Here is a 13485-nt window from a genome sequence, read left to right as displayed (position 1 = left end):
GTGTAGATAAGCTACATTTAAATATAATGGGTTAATGGCACAAAAAGTCAAGTTGATGTGAGCCCAGATCCATACTCCAACCCAGTAGGTGGCGACAATGCAAATACTTTTGCTAAGAACAAGCCAACAAACTGAAGACAGATCCCCCCAATGTTCCTAAATGGTCTTTGTTTTGGGTGCATTGATCGCCCTCATTCGGTGCATTTGCTGAAAAGGGAATTGTAAACATATGTATAACAGGTATGTCTATACACAACATATTTTATTAGTTACGGTAGCACGTTTATATACCCTCCTCACAATTTTCCAGAAAGCTTTTTTTAGTATAGTAGACTGTGTAGCTAGAATGAATGTTGGTTGTCCGTAGCCCTTCCTACCACCAGACGTCTTTGTGGTGCTATGATAACAATCCGTTTGCCAAATCTAAAGACCTACAGCTTGTCAATACTCCTACTGTGGTAACTTAGAGCGTAAAGACATATCATTGTAGCTAACAGCAACATGAATATTAATTTATTTAAGTAAATCCTCGTAAAGATGGAAGAAAAGCAGTATACGTCACTGACGGTTCCTACGGATTATCTCCAACAGTGGTGAGTTGTCCTCCAAATGTATTGGTGTTGGAGGGTTTGCTTAAAATAAAATTGTTGTGGAGTGTCAGTGCAGTCTATATCATGATGAAATAAATAGCATTTTGTAACAACTGACAAAACAGTTACTATTGTCGAGGCCTACACTAGGCAATGCTTAATTGTCATCACAAACACATTCAGAAAAAAAGCATGCTTCTTATTGCAACACTACTTTTAAAATGAAGAAGCAATAATGGTCCTGTATAGACGGACAGAGGCAGGAATTCAGAAAAACAGACCGACAAAACAAAGACATCTCTCTACATGTTACATGATCAAATGTAAGATTTGCAATGAAAAAAAAACGGAAATTGAAAGTGTATATGCAAAGTTACTCTGATGTAGAGTATGAGGCAACGTGTCATTGATAGGCCATTTACATTTAACTAAAGTAGTCCTAGACCTTAAAAAATATGCTTCATTAAAACATGGTCATTAATGGCACACATCCATATAAAATGATTGGCCCATAAGTAGGGCCATAAGTTGTTTTTTTTTGACCAGGAAACGACATGTCAAACCAATGTGTGTGTGAAACATGTATTCTTTGAAGGCCGCTATCATTGATGTAAACTCATTCTCAGATCCTAGGAGCATGAACAATTTCTCTATGGGCCCTTCCATCGTTGGTGTGCCATTTGTTTGTCATCAGTTTCGTCTCGTGTCGGGAAAAATCCTCTGAAGACAAAAGAAGATAGTGTCACCCCAGTCTGCCTCTTGTCCTGTTGTCTTCTCGACCTGTAGGTACCAGTCCACCCAGCAGCATCCCCAAGCTCAACATGTGATGCAGTACCATAACACAGGTCATATGGGCCATTACATGGAGGGATCCAGAGAGGACCGGGTCATGACAGAGCTGTCGGTCCACCAGGAGCTCCCAGTCCACCAAGAGCTGGACTTCCATCATGACTTCCTCGGCCATCAAGAGCCAATTGTCCAACATCATCAGCCTGTGGATACATCACAAGGTATGTGATTACTGCCCCTCCCCCTACTCAGCCATGCAATCTACCATGTTTGCTTGGTAAATATTTGTACACTCCGGGCTCTCTTTCCTCCACATACCGTAAACACATTTCCACCAGTCCCCATCTCCCTGGTATTAACATGAATTTACCCATCCTCGTGCAGTGCTGTTCCTGTAATCAATTGGTCAATCAATTCAATTATATTTGTCTCGCACCATTTGCAAAACTAGCGGGCATGTTTGAGACTACATTGCAGTCGGACTGCACAGGATCACTGATCTAGAAATCACCTTGCTTCCCAGATAGGCACTCATTATGTGATCAAGATAAGTGATTCTGCACCTGGCCTGAAACAGATTCACCTCAAACGTGTTCATTTTCTTTCTTTTAGCTCCAATGCCAGGGAAGAGAAAGAGAGGTAGGCCTCCCAAACAGAAGCCGGGGGAGGGCCAACCGCAGGAGGAACACGATCAGGCAGAAGCTCTGAAGAAAGCCAAAAGGACCCTTAACCGCTTCAATGGCATGTCAGTGGATGAGGTCATGGCCAAAACCCTGCCAGACATTATTGACCACAAACTCGACATTTTGATAGTGAGTTTTAACGTCATTTAACGAGTGACATATTCGGAGTGGGAATGTCGAGTAGGACTTTTGATGTGAAGTTTGGCTACATTTTGCTTTGTGTGTACCATTTTCCCCTAATGATAGCCCGTGGATCAAAGGCAAATGTTAATTAGATTAAAGCTATGAATTGTGTAAATCTCAAAAATTACTTTATATAAAAACAAAAAAAAATCTCTAGCATGTTGCAATAATAAGGTATTGTATTATCCCTTTCTCAGATTGGTATCAATCCAGGACTATTGTCAGCCTACAAGGGACGACATTACCCAAACCCAGGAAATCATTTTTGTACGTTTCACTCAGTATTCTTTTTTTCACTTCTATTTCCATATATCCAGAATACTGTAATATGACACTCTGACCGCTTGATCAGGGTCATGTTTATTGGGGCACACCGTAGCAAAACGGTGTGCAATGGAAAACAAAAGTTCGCTGTTCTTGTTGGACAAGTTCAGATAGTACCTCCCTGCTTAACTCATTTGAGACAGCTTTCTTCCATTTTGTACCTAACTGAGCACGACCCACGTTATTAGTAGCATTACGATGAAAGTGATTGAGTTTGTTCTTGTTTCGGAACTTAGGGAAATGCCTGTTCCTCTCTGGTCTTACTGATGAGCAACTCAACCACATGCACGATCAAAACTTACCGGAGAAGTATGGCATTGGCTTTACCAACATGGTGGAGAGGACAACGCCAGGAAGCAAAGACCTCTCAAGGTGTCAAACCCCCCTTTTTTTCCCAAATGTATATTTATTGTCAAATGTATGTTATTTAACGTGCCATCACAGTAATATTTATAGTAATAAAACTACCTTGCATGATGTGTTTTCTCTTCAGTTTAGAATTGCCATCATGGTAAATTGGCTGTTCATTGTCTTGGCTAACTGTTGCTATTTCTACAGCAAAGAGTTTCGTGAAGGAGGCCATCAATTGGTAGAGAAGCTGAAGAAATACAAGCCACTAATTGCAGCTTTCAATGGAAAATGTGAGAACATTTGAGGATATCAGTAATTAGAATTGTATTTTTTTTAATGCTGTCTTTTACACTTAACTTACTATTAAAAATGATATTCATTGCATTGCTCTTCTTTGGCAGGTATTTACGAAATTTTCAGCAAAGAGATCTTTGGAGTGAAGGCAAAGAAACTCGAGTTCGGCTTACAGCCGTACACAATCCCAGACACCGAAACGGTAAGTAGTTTTACCAAAATAGAAAGAAGTCGCAAATGTTTGTAGCCATTCTCTCATTGGCTGTTCCTCTAATTGGCTCTTCCTACTGTTCTTTTGGGGTCTGTTCAAGAGGGTGCAGCGTTATAGAATATTCAGAAATATATTGTGTGTCGATCAAGTTTAGTGTTTGTGAGTCATGTCGGCTCTACACATTACATTCCTACCTGCAATGTTGCGAACGTTTTCACTCATTAAATACAACCCAGGTGTGCTACTTGATGCCCTCGTCAAGCCCCCGCTGTGCCCAGTTCCCCCGCGCTCAGGACAAGGTTCACTTCTACATCAAGCTGAAGGAGCTACGGGACAAGATCAAGGGTGTGGCCCCAGTCGCCCGTGAGGTGCAAGAGACAGAGTACCACTTCGACTTGGGACTTGCCAAAGGTAACTGAATTAGTCTCCCTTTGCCACACTTCAAAGTCTCGTTCATTTGGCTATTTCAGAACGAACGTGTGAAAGCCGGATACTGAATCTCTTATACAGTGCATCAGAAAGTATTCAAACCCCTTGAGTTATTCCACATTTTTGTTGTTACAGGCAGAAATCACAATGGATTTATATGTATACAGTACCAGTCAAAAGTTTGGACACACCACCTCATTCCAGGGTTTTTCTTAATTTTTACTATTTTCTACGATGTACAATAATAGTGAAGACATCAAAACTATGAAAAAACACATGGATGTTTGAATGTAGTAACCAAAAAAGTGTTAAGACAAATCAAAATATAGCCACCCTTTGCCTTGATGACAGCTTTGCACACTCTTGGCATTCTCAAAACCAGCTTCACCTGGAATGCTTTTCCAACAGTCTTGAAGAAGTTCCCACATATGCTGAGCACTTGTTGGCTGCTTTTCCTTCACTTTGTTTGGGATGAGTTGGACTTCAATCTCAATTGGGTTAAGGTCGGGTAATTGTGGAGGCCAGGTCATTTGATGCAGCACACCATCACTCTCCTTGGTCAAATAGCCCTTACACAGTCTGGAGTTGAGTTGCGTCATTGTCCTGTTGAAAAACAAATGATTGTCCCACTAAGTGCAAACCAGATGGAATGGCGTATCGCTGCAGAATGCTGTGGTAGCCATGCTGGTTAAGTGTACCTTGAATGCTAAATGAATCACCAACAGTGTCACCAGCAAAACACCATCACACCTCCCCCTCCATGCTTAACAGTGGGAACCACATATGCAGACATCATCCGTTAATCTACTCTGCATCTCAAAGACAGCGGTTGGAACCCAAAATCTCAAATTTGGACTCATCAGACCAAAGGACAGATTTCCTCCGGTCTAATGTCCATTGATCGTGTTTCTTGGCCCAAGCAAGTTTAGTAGTGGTTTCTTTGAAGCAATTCGACCATGAAGGCCTGATTTACGCAGTCTCCTCTGAACAATTGATGTTGAGATGGTGTCTGTTCTTTGAACTCAGAAGCATTTATTTGGGCTACAATCTGAAGTGCAGTTAACTCTAATAAACTCTGGTTCCCTTGAAGAAACTTTCAAAGTTCTTGACATTTTGTGGATTGACTGACCTTCATGTCTTAAAGTAATGATGGACTGTCATTTCTCTTTGCTTATTTGAGCTGTTCTTGCTCTAATATGGACTTGGTCTTTTACCAAATAGGTCTATCTTCTGTATACCACCCCTACCTTGTCACAACACCCCTGATTGGTTCAAATGCATTAAGAAGGAAATAAATTCCACAAATGTACTTTTAACAAGGCACACCTGTTAATTGAAATGCATTCCAGGTGACTACCTCATGAAGCTGGTTGAGAGAATGCCTAGTGTGCAAAGCTGTCATCAAGGCAGAGGGTGGCTACATTGAAGAATCTCAAATATAAAATATGTTGATTGGTTACTACATGATTCCGTATGTGTTATTTCATAGTTTCGATGTCTTCACTATTATTCTACAATGTAAAAATAAAGTAAAACCCTGGAATGAGTACAACATTTTAATTGGTGCTGTGTGTGTATATATACATTATCTTCACACAATACCCCTAATGACAAAGTGAAAACATGTTTAGACATTTTTATTGAAAATTAAATGCAGAATTTGATTTCCGTAAATATTTACACCCCTGAGTCAATACATGTTAGAATTAACTTTGGCCAGTCTTTCTGAGTAAGTCTCTTAAGAGCTTTGCACATCTGGATTGTACAATTATTTGCACATTCTTTTAAACATTTCTCAAGCTCTGTCAAGTTGGTTGTTGACCATTGCTAGACAGCCATTTTCAAGTCTTACCATAGATTTTCAAGCAGATTTAAGTCAAAACTGCAACTAAGCCACTCAGGAACATTCAATGCGGTCTTGGTAAGCAACTCCAGTGAATATTTGATCTTGTGTTTTAGGTTATTGTCCTGCTGAAACGTGAATATGTTTCCCGGTGTCTGTTGGAAATCCGACTGAACCAGGTTTTCCTCTAGGATTTTGCCTGTGCTTTGCTCCATTCTGTCTCTTTTTTTTTTAATCCTGAAAAACTCCCCAGTCCTTAACGATTACAAGCATACCCATAGCATGATGCACCCACCACCATGCTTGAAAATATGAAGAGTGGTACTCAGTGATGTGTTGTATATGCCCCAACAGTTTAACAGTTTAGCAATGTCTAACAATTCACAACAATACGCACATCTAAAGTAAAAGAATGGAGTTAAGAAATACATAAATATTAGGACGAGCAAAGTCAGTGGCATTAACTAAAATACAGTAGATTAGAATACAGCATGTACATATGAAATGAGTAAAGCGTTATGTAAACATTTGACCAGTGATTCTATGTATATACCCTAGCAGACTAAGGTGCCGGGTGGTAGACGGCTATTTAACAGTCTGATGGCTTTGAGATAGAAGCTGTTTTTCAGACTCTCGATCCCAGCTTTGATGTAGCTGTACTGACCTCGCCTTCTGTATGGTAGTGGGGTGAACAGGCCGTGGATCGTGTGGTTGATGTCCTTGATGATCTTTTTTGGCCTTCCTGTGACATTGGGCGCTGTAGTTGTCTTGGAGGGCAGGCAGTGTGCCCTCGGTGATGCATTTGGCAGACTGCACCACCCTCTGGAGAGCCCTGCGGTTGAGGTCGGCGCAGTTGCCGTACCAGGCGGTGATATAGCCCAACAGGCTCTCAATTGTTCATCTGTAAAAGTTTGTGAGGGTCTTAGTGGCCAAGCCAAATTTCTTTAGCCTCCTGAGGTTGAAGAGACGCCGTTGCGCCTTCTTCACCACACTGTCTGTGTGGGTGGACCATTTCAGATTGTCAATGATGTGTACGCAAAGGAACTTGAAGCTTTTCACCTTCTCCACTGAGGTCCCGTCGATGTGGATAAGGGCGTGCTCCCTCTGCTGTTTCCTAAAGTCCATGATCATCTCCTTTGTGTTGAGAGAGAGGTTATTTTCCTGGCACCACTCCGCCAGGGCCCTCACCTCCTCCCTGTAGGCTTTCTCGTCATTGATGGTAATCAAGCCTACCACTGCAGTGTCGTCTGCAAACTTGATGATTGAGTTGGAGGCATGCGTGGCCACGCAGTCATGGGTGAACAGGGAGTACAGGAGGGGGCTGCGCATTCACCCTTGTGGGGCCCGTGTGTTGAGGATCAGCAAAGTGAAGGTGTTGTTTCCTAGCTTCATCACCTGGGGGCGGCCCGTCAGGAAGTCCAGGACCCAGTTGCACAGGGTGGGGTTCAGACCCAGGGCCCTGAGCTTAAAGAGCTTGGAGGGTAGTATGGTGCTGAATGATGAGCAATAGTCAATGAACAGTATTCTTACATAGGTATTACTCTTATCCACATGGGATAGGGAGGTATGCAGTGCAATGGCAATTGCATAGTTTGTGGATCTATTGGGGTTGTATGCAAATATAAGTTGGTCTATAGTGTAAGGTAGAGGTGACATGATCTTTAACTAGCCTTTCAAATTACTTCGTGATGACAAAAGTGAGTGCTACGGGGTGATATTCATTTAGTTCAGTTACCTTAACTTTCTTGGGTACTGGAACAATGGTGGCCATATTGAAGCACGTGGGGACAGCAGACTGGGATAGGGTGAGATTGAATATGTCCGTAAACACTCCAGCCAGCTGGTCTGCGCTGTCTCTGAGGACGCTGCTCGGGATGCCGTCTGGGCTGGCAACCTTGCGAGGGTTAACATGTTTAAATGTCTTACTCACGTTGGCCTCGGAGAACGAGAGCCCGCAGTCCTTGGGAGCGGTCCGCGTCGGGGACACTGTGTTATCGTCAAAGCGGGTCGAAGGAGGTGTTTAGCTTGTCCGGGAGCAAGACGTCTGTGTCCGCGACGTGGCTGATGTTCCCTCTGTCGTCCGTGATTGGCTGTAGACCCTGCCACATACGTTTCGTGTCAGAGCTGTTGAATTGCGACTCCACTTTGTCTCTGTACTGACGTTTTGCCTGTTTAATTGTTTTACGGAGGGAATAACTACACTTTTTATTCAGCTTTATTGACTTGCCTAGTTAAATAAAGATAAAATAAATTCCCAGTCACCTTGCCATGGTTAAATGCAGTGGTTTGCACTTTCAGTTTTGCGTGAATGCTGCCAACTATCCACGGTTTCTGGTTTGGGTAGGTTTTAATAGTCACAGTGAGAACAACATCTGCTATTCACGTGTCAGTGTATGCATCGATGTTCTTCTCTGAACATATCCCAGTCCACGTTATCAAAACAATCTTGAAGCATGGATTCCGATTGGTCAGACCAGCGTTGAATATACCTTAGCATGGGCACGTCCTGTTTGAGTTTCTGCCTATAGGAAGGGAGGAGCAAAATAGACTCAACTCCGGAGAGTTATTTATTACTGTCTGCGCAATGTACTGAGAATCCAGCTGTCTGTATGGATGGGGACAGTATATCCGGAGAGAGCCATGATTCTGTGAAACAGAGTATGTTACAGTCCCTGATGTCTCTCTGGAAGGAGATTCTCGCCCTGATTCTCGTCTACTTTATTGTCCAGAGACTGAAGATTAGCGAGTAATATACTCGGAAGCGGTGGATGGTGTGCATGTCTCCAGAGTCTGATTAGAAGTCCACTCCAAATACCTCTTCTCTGCCGGCGTTGTCTTGGAGCAGCCTCTGGGATAAGTTAAATTGCCCTGGGGGGGGTACAAACTAAGGATCCAATTCGGGAAAGTCATATTCCTTGTAATGCTGGGGAGTTACCGTCGCTCTGATATCCAAAAGTTATTTCCGGCTGTATGTAACAATACAAACTTCTTGGGCAAATAATGTAAGAAATAACACACAAAAAAACGAAATTCTGTAAAGTTGCTTAGGAGCTAGAAGCAGAGCTGCCATATCTGTCAGCGCCATCTTGTCATCAAGTCAGTTAAGGACAAATTCTTATTTACAATGAAGATGAGGTAGTCAATTAAAAGTAATGTTAAACACTATTATTGCACACAGTGAGTCCATGCAACCTATGTGACTTGTTAAGCCAATTTTTACTCCTGAATGTATTTAGGCTTGCCATAAAAGGGGTTGAATACTTATGGACTCAAGACATAATCTATTCATTTAAAAAAAAAAAAATTAGAATTCTAAAAACATAATTCCACTGACATTAGGGGGCATTGTGTGTAGGCCAGTGACACAATCTCAATTCAATCCATGTTAAATTCAGGCTGTAACACAACAAAATGTGGGGAAAGTCAAGGGGTGTGAATACTTTCTGAAGGCCCTATATACACTGAATATAATGTCATTGATAAGTAGGGTGTCCAATCAAAAACACATATTTTGAACAATGGGTAACATATGTTAATTTTGTAGATAACCCTCAAAGAAAAACAAATGGTCCAAACATCAGGTCTCTATCATAAACGGTTTAAAAGTTGTTGGAGTGTTTACCCTTGTAATATGGTCAGAATTAGGGTGACAAAATCCATGGCAGTGGGAAAAGTGGTTAAAAATCAAATCTGGAAAGTTGCATCGCGTCAGCTACGCTGAATTCTGTGCAAGAATTAAGGCGACTGGCTACGAGACAGGCTCACTTTCCCATTGAACTCATGTTTCTTCTTGAATCCGCAGGACATAAAACAATATAGAGATAGGATTTTGAGTCATGACATGTAGTATTTTAGTATACATTTCATATTTAATTAGAAATTCCTGTTCTTTTTCAAGGAGTTCTCACAGAAACAAGCGTATCTTTGCGAAATGTCAATGGAGCATTGAGCGAATACCAAGCTCATTTTCAAAAGCCTTTTACATTAATTCAGCTCATGTCATGCTAATTTTACTTTCTGCGACCCACGGAAACTACTTAAGACAACGACCACAAATTTGTAAAATCCTCAAAAGTTCTTTAAAACCTGCATGGCTATGTCAGAGCTCTGTATTTATTATTGGATCTATTATCTTACGAAGTCCAACTTTTTTAGATATAATAAACATTATTATGTTAGAGAAAGATCCCACTGAACTATTCAGAACATGAATAATCATTTGTCTTGCTAAAATGTATTTTTAATAACATAAGGAAGTGAAATTTCATCACCAATGTGCGTTTTCACCCACTCTGGGCACAGTGGGTGGACACCCTTGCATAATGAATATGACTGATATGATGATAATCATACCCTTCATGTTAGGCAAATTATATTCAGTCGTTTGGTGTACACGCAAAGGAGAAACAAATGTCATCTGTTTGTCAAGGCAGTTCAGAGTGTTGAAGATGAGTAACCTTGTATTTCCTGTATCGCTGCGCTACAGAAGATGCTAAGAGGATGGCCATCAAGGAAGAGCAGGTGGATCCGGAGTACGAGAACTGCGGTGGGGCGTCCCAGGATGCAAAGCAAAGCACCAGCTACTGCAACATTTCCTCCACCAAAGAGACTGGTGAGAGTAGGTTTCTGTCGGTTTCTTAAGACCAGAGTGCTTGTGTTTTTAAATTTTTAAAAAGCTTTCGTTAGTTAACCTGGGCCATTTGAGGCTGATCGAAAAGTAGACCCGAAAGATGAGACAAGTTAGCATCACTAGTCATACAGGTTTTAAGTTTGTTAATCTAAAATGACATATGTAATGAATATATTCTCTTTTTTTTGTTTTTTTTTTTGCTTCTTTCAGGAATGCCCAGTAAGGACCAAGCTACAGCAATGAGCCACATGCCATACGACCAGTGGATGACACAGTCGTTTGCGGACCAGATACCAGACATTAGCTGTAACAGTAGCAATGTACCTCAACCTCAGTTGGGAGCAGAAACCTTTTGAAGAAGGTCCCACAAGAAGAGTCATTGGGTCATACCGTTTGAGGCATCATAATGCATGCGTCACACTAGAAGGAAGACGGAGGGGAAATGGCCCATCTTGACTGGACTCCCATTTTCAAATCCTCTTTAAAACACAGGCCATTTTTTTTTTTTTAATTTTGTAACTATTTATTGCATTTCATACAGCATGTGTCTAGTGTCTTATTTTTATATTTTTAAAGAATGGGAATTTTGTCGTATATCTCACTTGTGGAAGTGTAATTGTGCTCTGGAATTTTCAAGTTTGTTATTACCGAGATATTAAATCAGTTGTAAAACTGACAGTAATTTTGTGTGATCACAGAACTTATTGATGTACATTGTTCATGACTCATTAGGGCACACCGTATCAAAACCTATGGCAACGGGACACGAAAACAAGCGTTTCTTTTGTTGAAATATTCAGATAGTTACCTCCCCGTTTGCTTCCGTTTTCTGTTCAGTGACTTCGACTGCTGAAAAGGTTTGAAGAAAACAGAACGGAGGTGAACTGAAATGTTAAGCGTTTTTTATTTATTTTATTTTTAACCGTAACGTGTGCCCAAATGACCATGATCCTAATTTCCATCTTCTGGATTCACGGCCACCTTGTCAGCAGTTCCAGCAGGTCTCTCAAGGCCTTTTTGCACACAGTTTCAGTTGCTCAAGATCAGGTGAAGGCAGCCCCAGTTTCCTCCTTGTGACGGATGTTTATGGCGTTTTGTATCACTCATTTTAATACTGACCCATATATTTCACTTCAGCAGAGCTGCAAAGTAATTGCCAAATAAATGAGACCGGCGACTTACAATTTCACATGCGAAAGTGTTAATGCACCCAGAATTGCATCACGCCTTTCATTAATCAGAAATAAGCATGTCAAACCGTAACCAAAATGGTTAGGTGGAGGTGTTTATAATTTACATGGATTGTAGTAAGCTTTATTTTTGTATGTGACTAGGCAAGTCAGTTAAGAACAAATTCTCATTTACAATGATGGCCTACTGGGGAACAGTGGGTTAACTGCCTTGTTCAGAGTACAGAACTACAGATTTTTACCTTGTCAGCTCGGGGATTTGATCCAGCAACCTTTTGGTTACTGGCCCAACGCTCTAACCGCAAGGCTACCTGAAGCTGAGTCAAGCTTTCCTGACACACCTGTGAAAAACATTCTGGCTACATCATGTCAATCAGTCTATAAAGTGTATGCGAGTGGCTGAATTCTACTCATGGATTATGAGTGTGTTTCAATTTACTTACTGGGTTGTATCTTTTTGAGGAAGAAATCTTGCTCCCTGTAACTCAGTCTTGTTTTGAGGCTACACTTTGTTGTGTAATTGAGGATTTATATTGACCCTAAAGAAAATATAGATTATCCCATTCAAACCTAAAAGCCTGGCCTGAATGAGTGCTGGACTTATCTGGTGGTGATGATGACGTTGGGTTTAAAATCTTCAATAACAAACAGAAATGGTAGACATGGGTAAGTTCAGTTGTTCTGACACTAATACGATATTGTCGTACTGTTGTAATTGCATAGTTTTTATTTCACAGCCACAAGTGGAATAGGGATTGTCCATATTCATAATACCCATAAAACCTAGCGGTCAAACAAGGAAAGGGTTCTAATCGTTTTTCCACTATTCATTTTTCCCAATGGCGGATTTTAGAAACACTTAAAATAAGGGATGTGTTTTGTGTAGGCTTACCCTGGTGTGACATTTTGATAAGTGGAAATCTCTCTTGGACCACCAGGTGACATCAATAGACGCCTGTATTTACCCCCAAAAAATGAAACGCTAATTAGCTGTTAATGTGGCTATCATAAAGAACTACAAATGCCATGATTGAGATGAGACTGCCGAATTGAGGCAAAGGTAAGAATTTCTGGATTACGATGTAATGTTAGCTAAATTGAGTAATTCATAAATTGGCTAAATTTCTTGGAATGGACAATTCTGTGAAATGTCTTGTGCAAGTTTTAAATTAACACAATACCTGTTAGCAAAGGTGTCAGCTGGAGATGACATGCAGGAGCTTTGGGGATTTGTAGTCTTGCATGATGTCTACTTTGATGCTAATTAGCATTTTTGAATCAAATTAAATAGAGATGAACATATTGATAAAAATCACCTTGTCCGAGAGAAATTTACATTGGTTTTCAAAACGTCACGCCAGAGGAAGGCTACACGAAACACAGCCCTTATTTGAAGTGCTAAAATTCCCTATGGGAAAAATGAATGGTGGAAAAAACGATTGGAACCATTTCCCTGTTTGACCACTAGGATTTTGGGGGTTTTATGACACCATTGTGGGGCTCTATTGTGTAACAAATCTTTCAACCCAATGCAAAACATGGCAAAACAAGTAGTAAAGAAAAATGTGAATGCAATGTTGTTACTACACACACACAAATGTTGAGGGGTTCTTTGAGGGTGATGTGTAACCATTTTTCAGGTAGGGTGCTTAAATGGTTTATGGTTTACAATTATTGATTTATCGCCCAGCCCTAGCTATCAGTGTCAAAAAGCTATCCAAATTCACAGTAACTTAATAACCAGTAACTGCTAGTAACTTATCTGCAACTAGCTGCCATTAACTTACTGTACTTTCACTGAACTTTGCTGATTACAAGATAGCTTAACATTAGCTGACAACTACTAATCATTCTTTGTGGTGAGTACACTTGAGACTCAGCCTCCCTCACCAGACCTCAACATTTTAGTTGAGAGCCAACTGACCTTCCTGTCACATCAACAAGTCAGTGAGCATGACAGGGATCAGC

General features: G+C 40.9%; 1 protein-coding gene and 1 long non-coding RNA gene across 3 annotated transcripts; one reads left to right on the top strand and one right to left on the bottom strand.

Annotated features, from left to right (window-relative positions):
• The first annotated feature begins 111 nt into the window (after positions 1-111).
• On the top strand, positions 112-11003 carry LOC135509617 (G/T mismatch-specific thymine DNA glycosylase-like). Of its 2 annotated transcripts, XM_064930414.1 has the most exons (11): positions 112-240; positions 523-593; positions 1377-1600; positions 1992-2191; positions 2443-2512; positions 2806-2941; positions 3128-3210; positions 3322-3416; positions 3662-3836; positions 10184-10309; positions 10538-11003. In XM_064930414.1, exons 2-11 carry the CDS (start codon positions 538-540, stop codon positions 10681-10683), a joined length of 1311 nt encoding a protein of 436 aa, XP_064786486.1. In that variant the 5' UTR covers positions 112-240; positions 523-537; the 3' UTR covers positions 10684-11003. The 2 variants fall into 2 exon arrangements, with proteins under 2 accessions (XP_064786486.1, XP_064786487.1); XM_064930415.1 differs by lacking the exon at positions 523-593.
• On the bottom strand, positions 1508-12890 carry LOC135509618 (uncharacterized). Its single transcript, XR_010450952.1, has 3 exons — positions 12699-12890; positions 12410-12472; positions 1508-1582 (listed from the first exon to the last, which is right to left on the bottom strand). It is a non-coding gene; the product is annotated as an uncharacterized LOC135509618 (long non-coding RNA).
• Positions 12891-13485: the final 595 nt, after the last annotated feature.

This window comes from Oncorhynchus masou, chromosome 22 (assembly GCF_036934945.1).
Source record: "Oncorhynchus masou masou isolate Uvic2021 chromosome 22, UVic_Omas_1.1, whole genome shotgun sequence".
NCBI lineage: Eukaryota > Metazoa > Chordata > Actinopteri > Salmoniformes > Salmonidae > Oncorhynchus > Oncorhynchus masou.
This window is presented reverse-complemented; position numbering and strand designations above follow the sequence as displayed.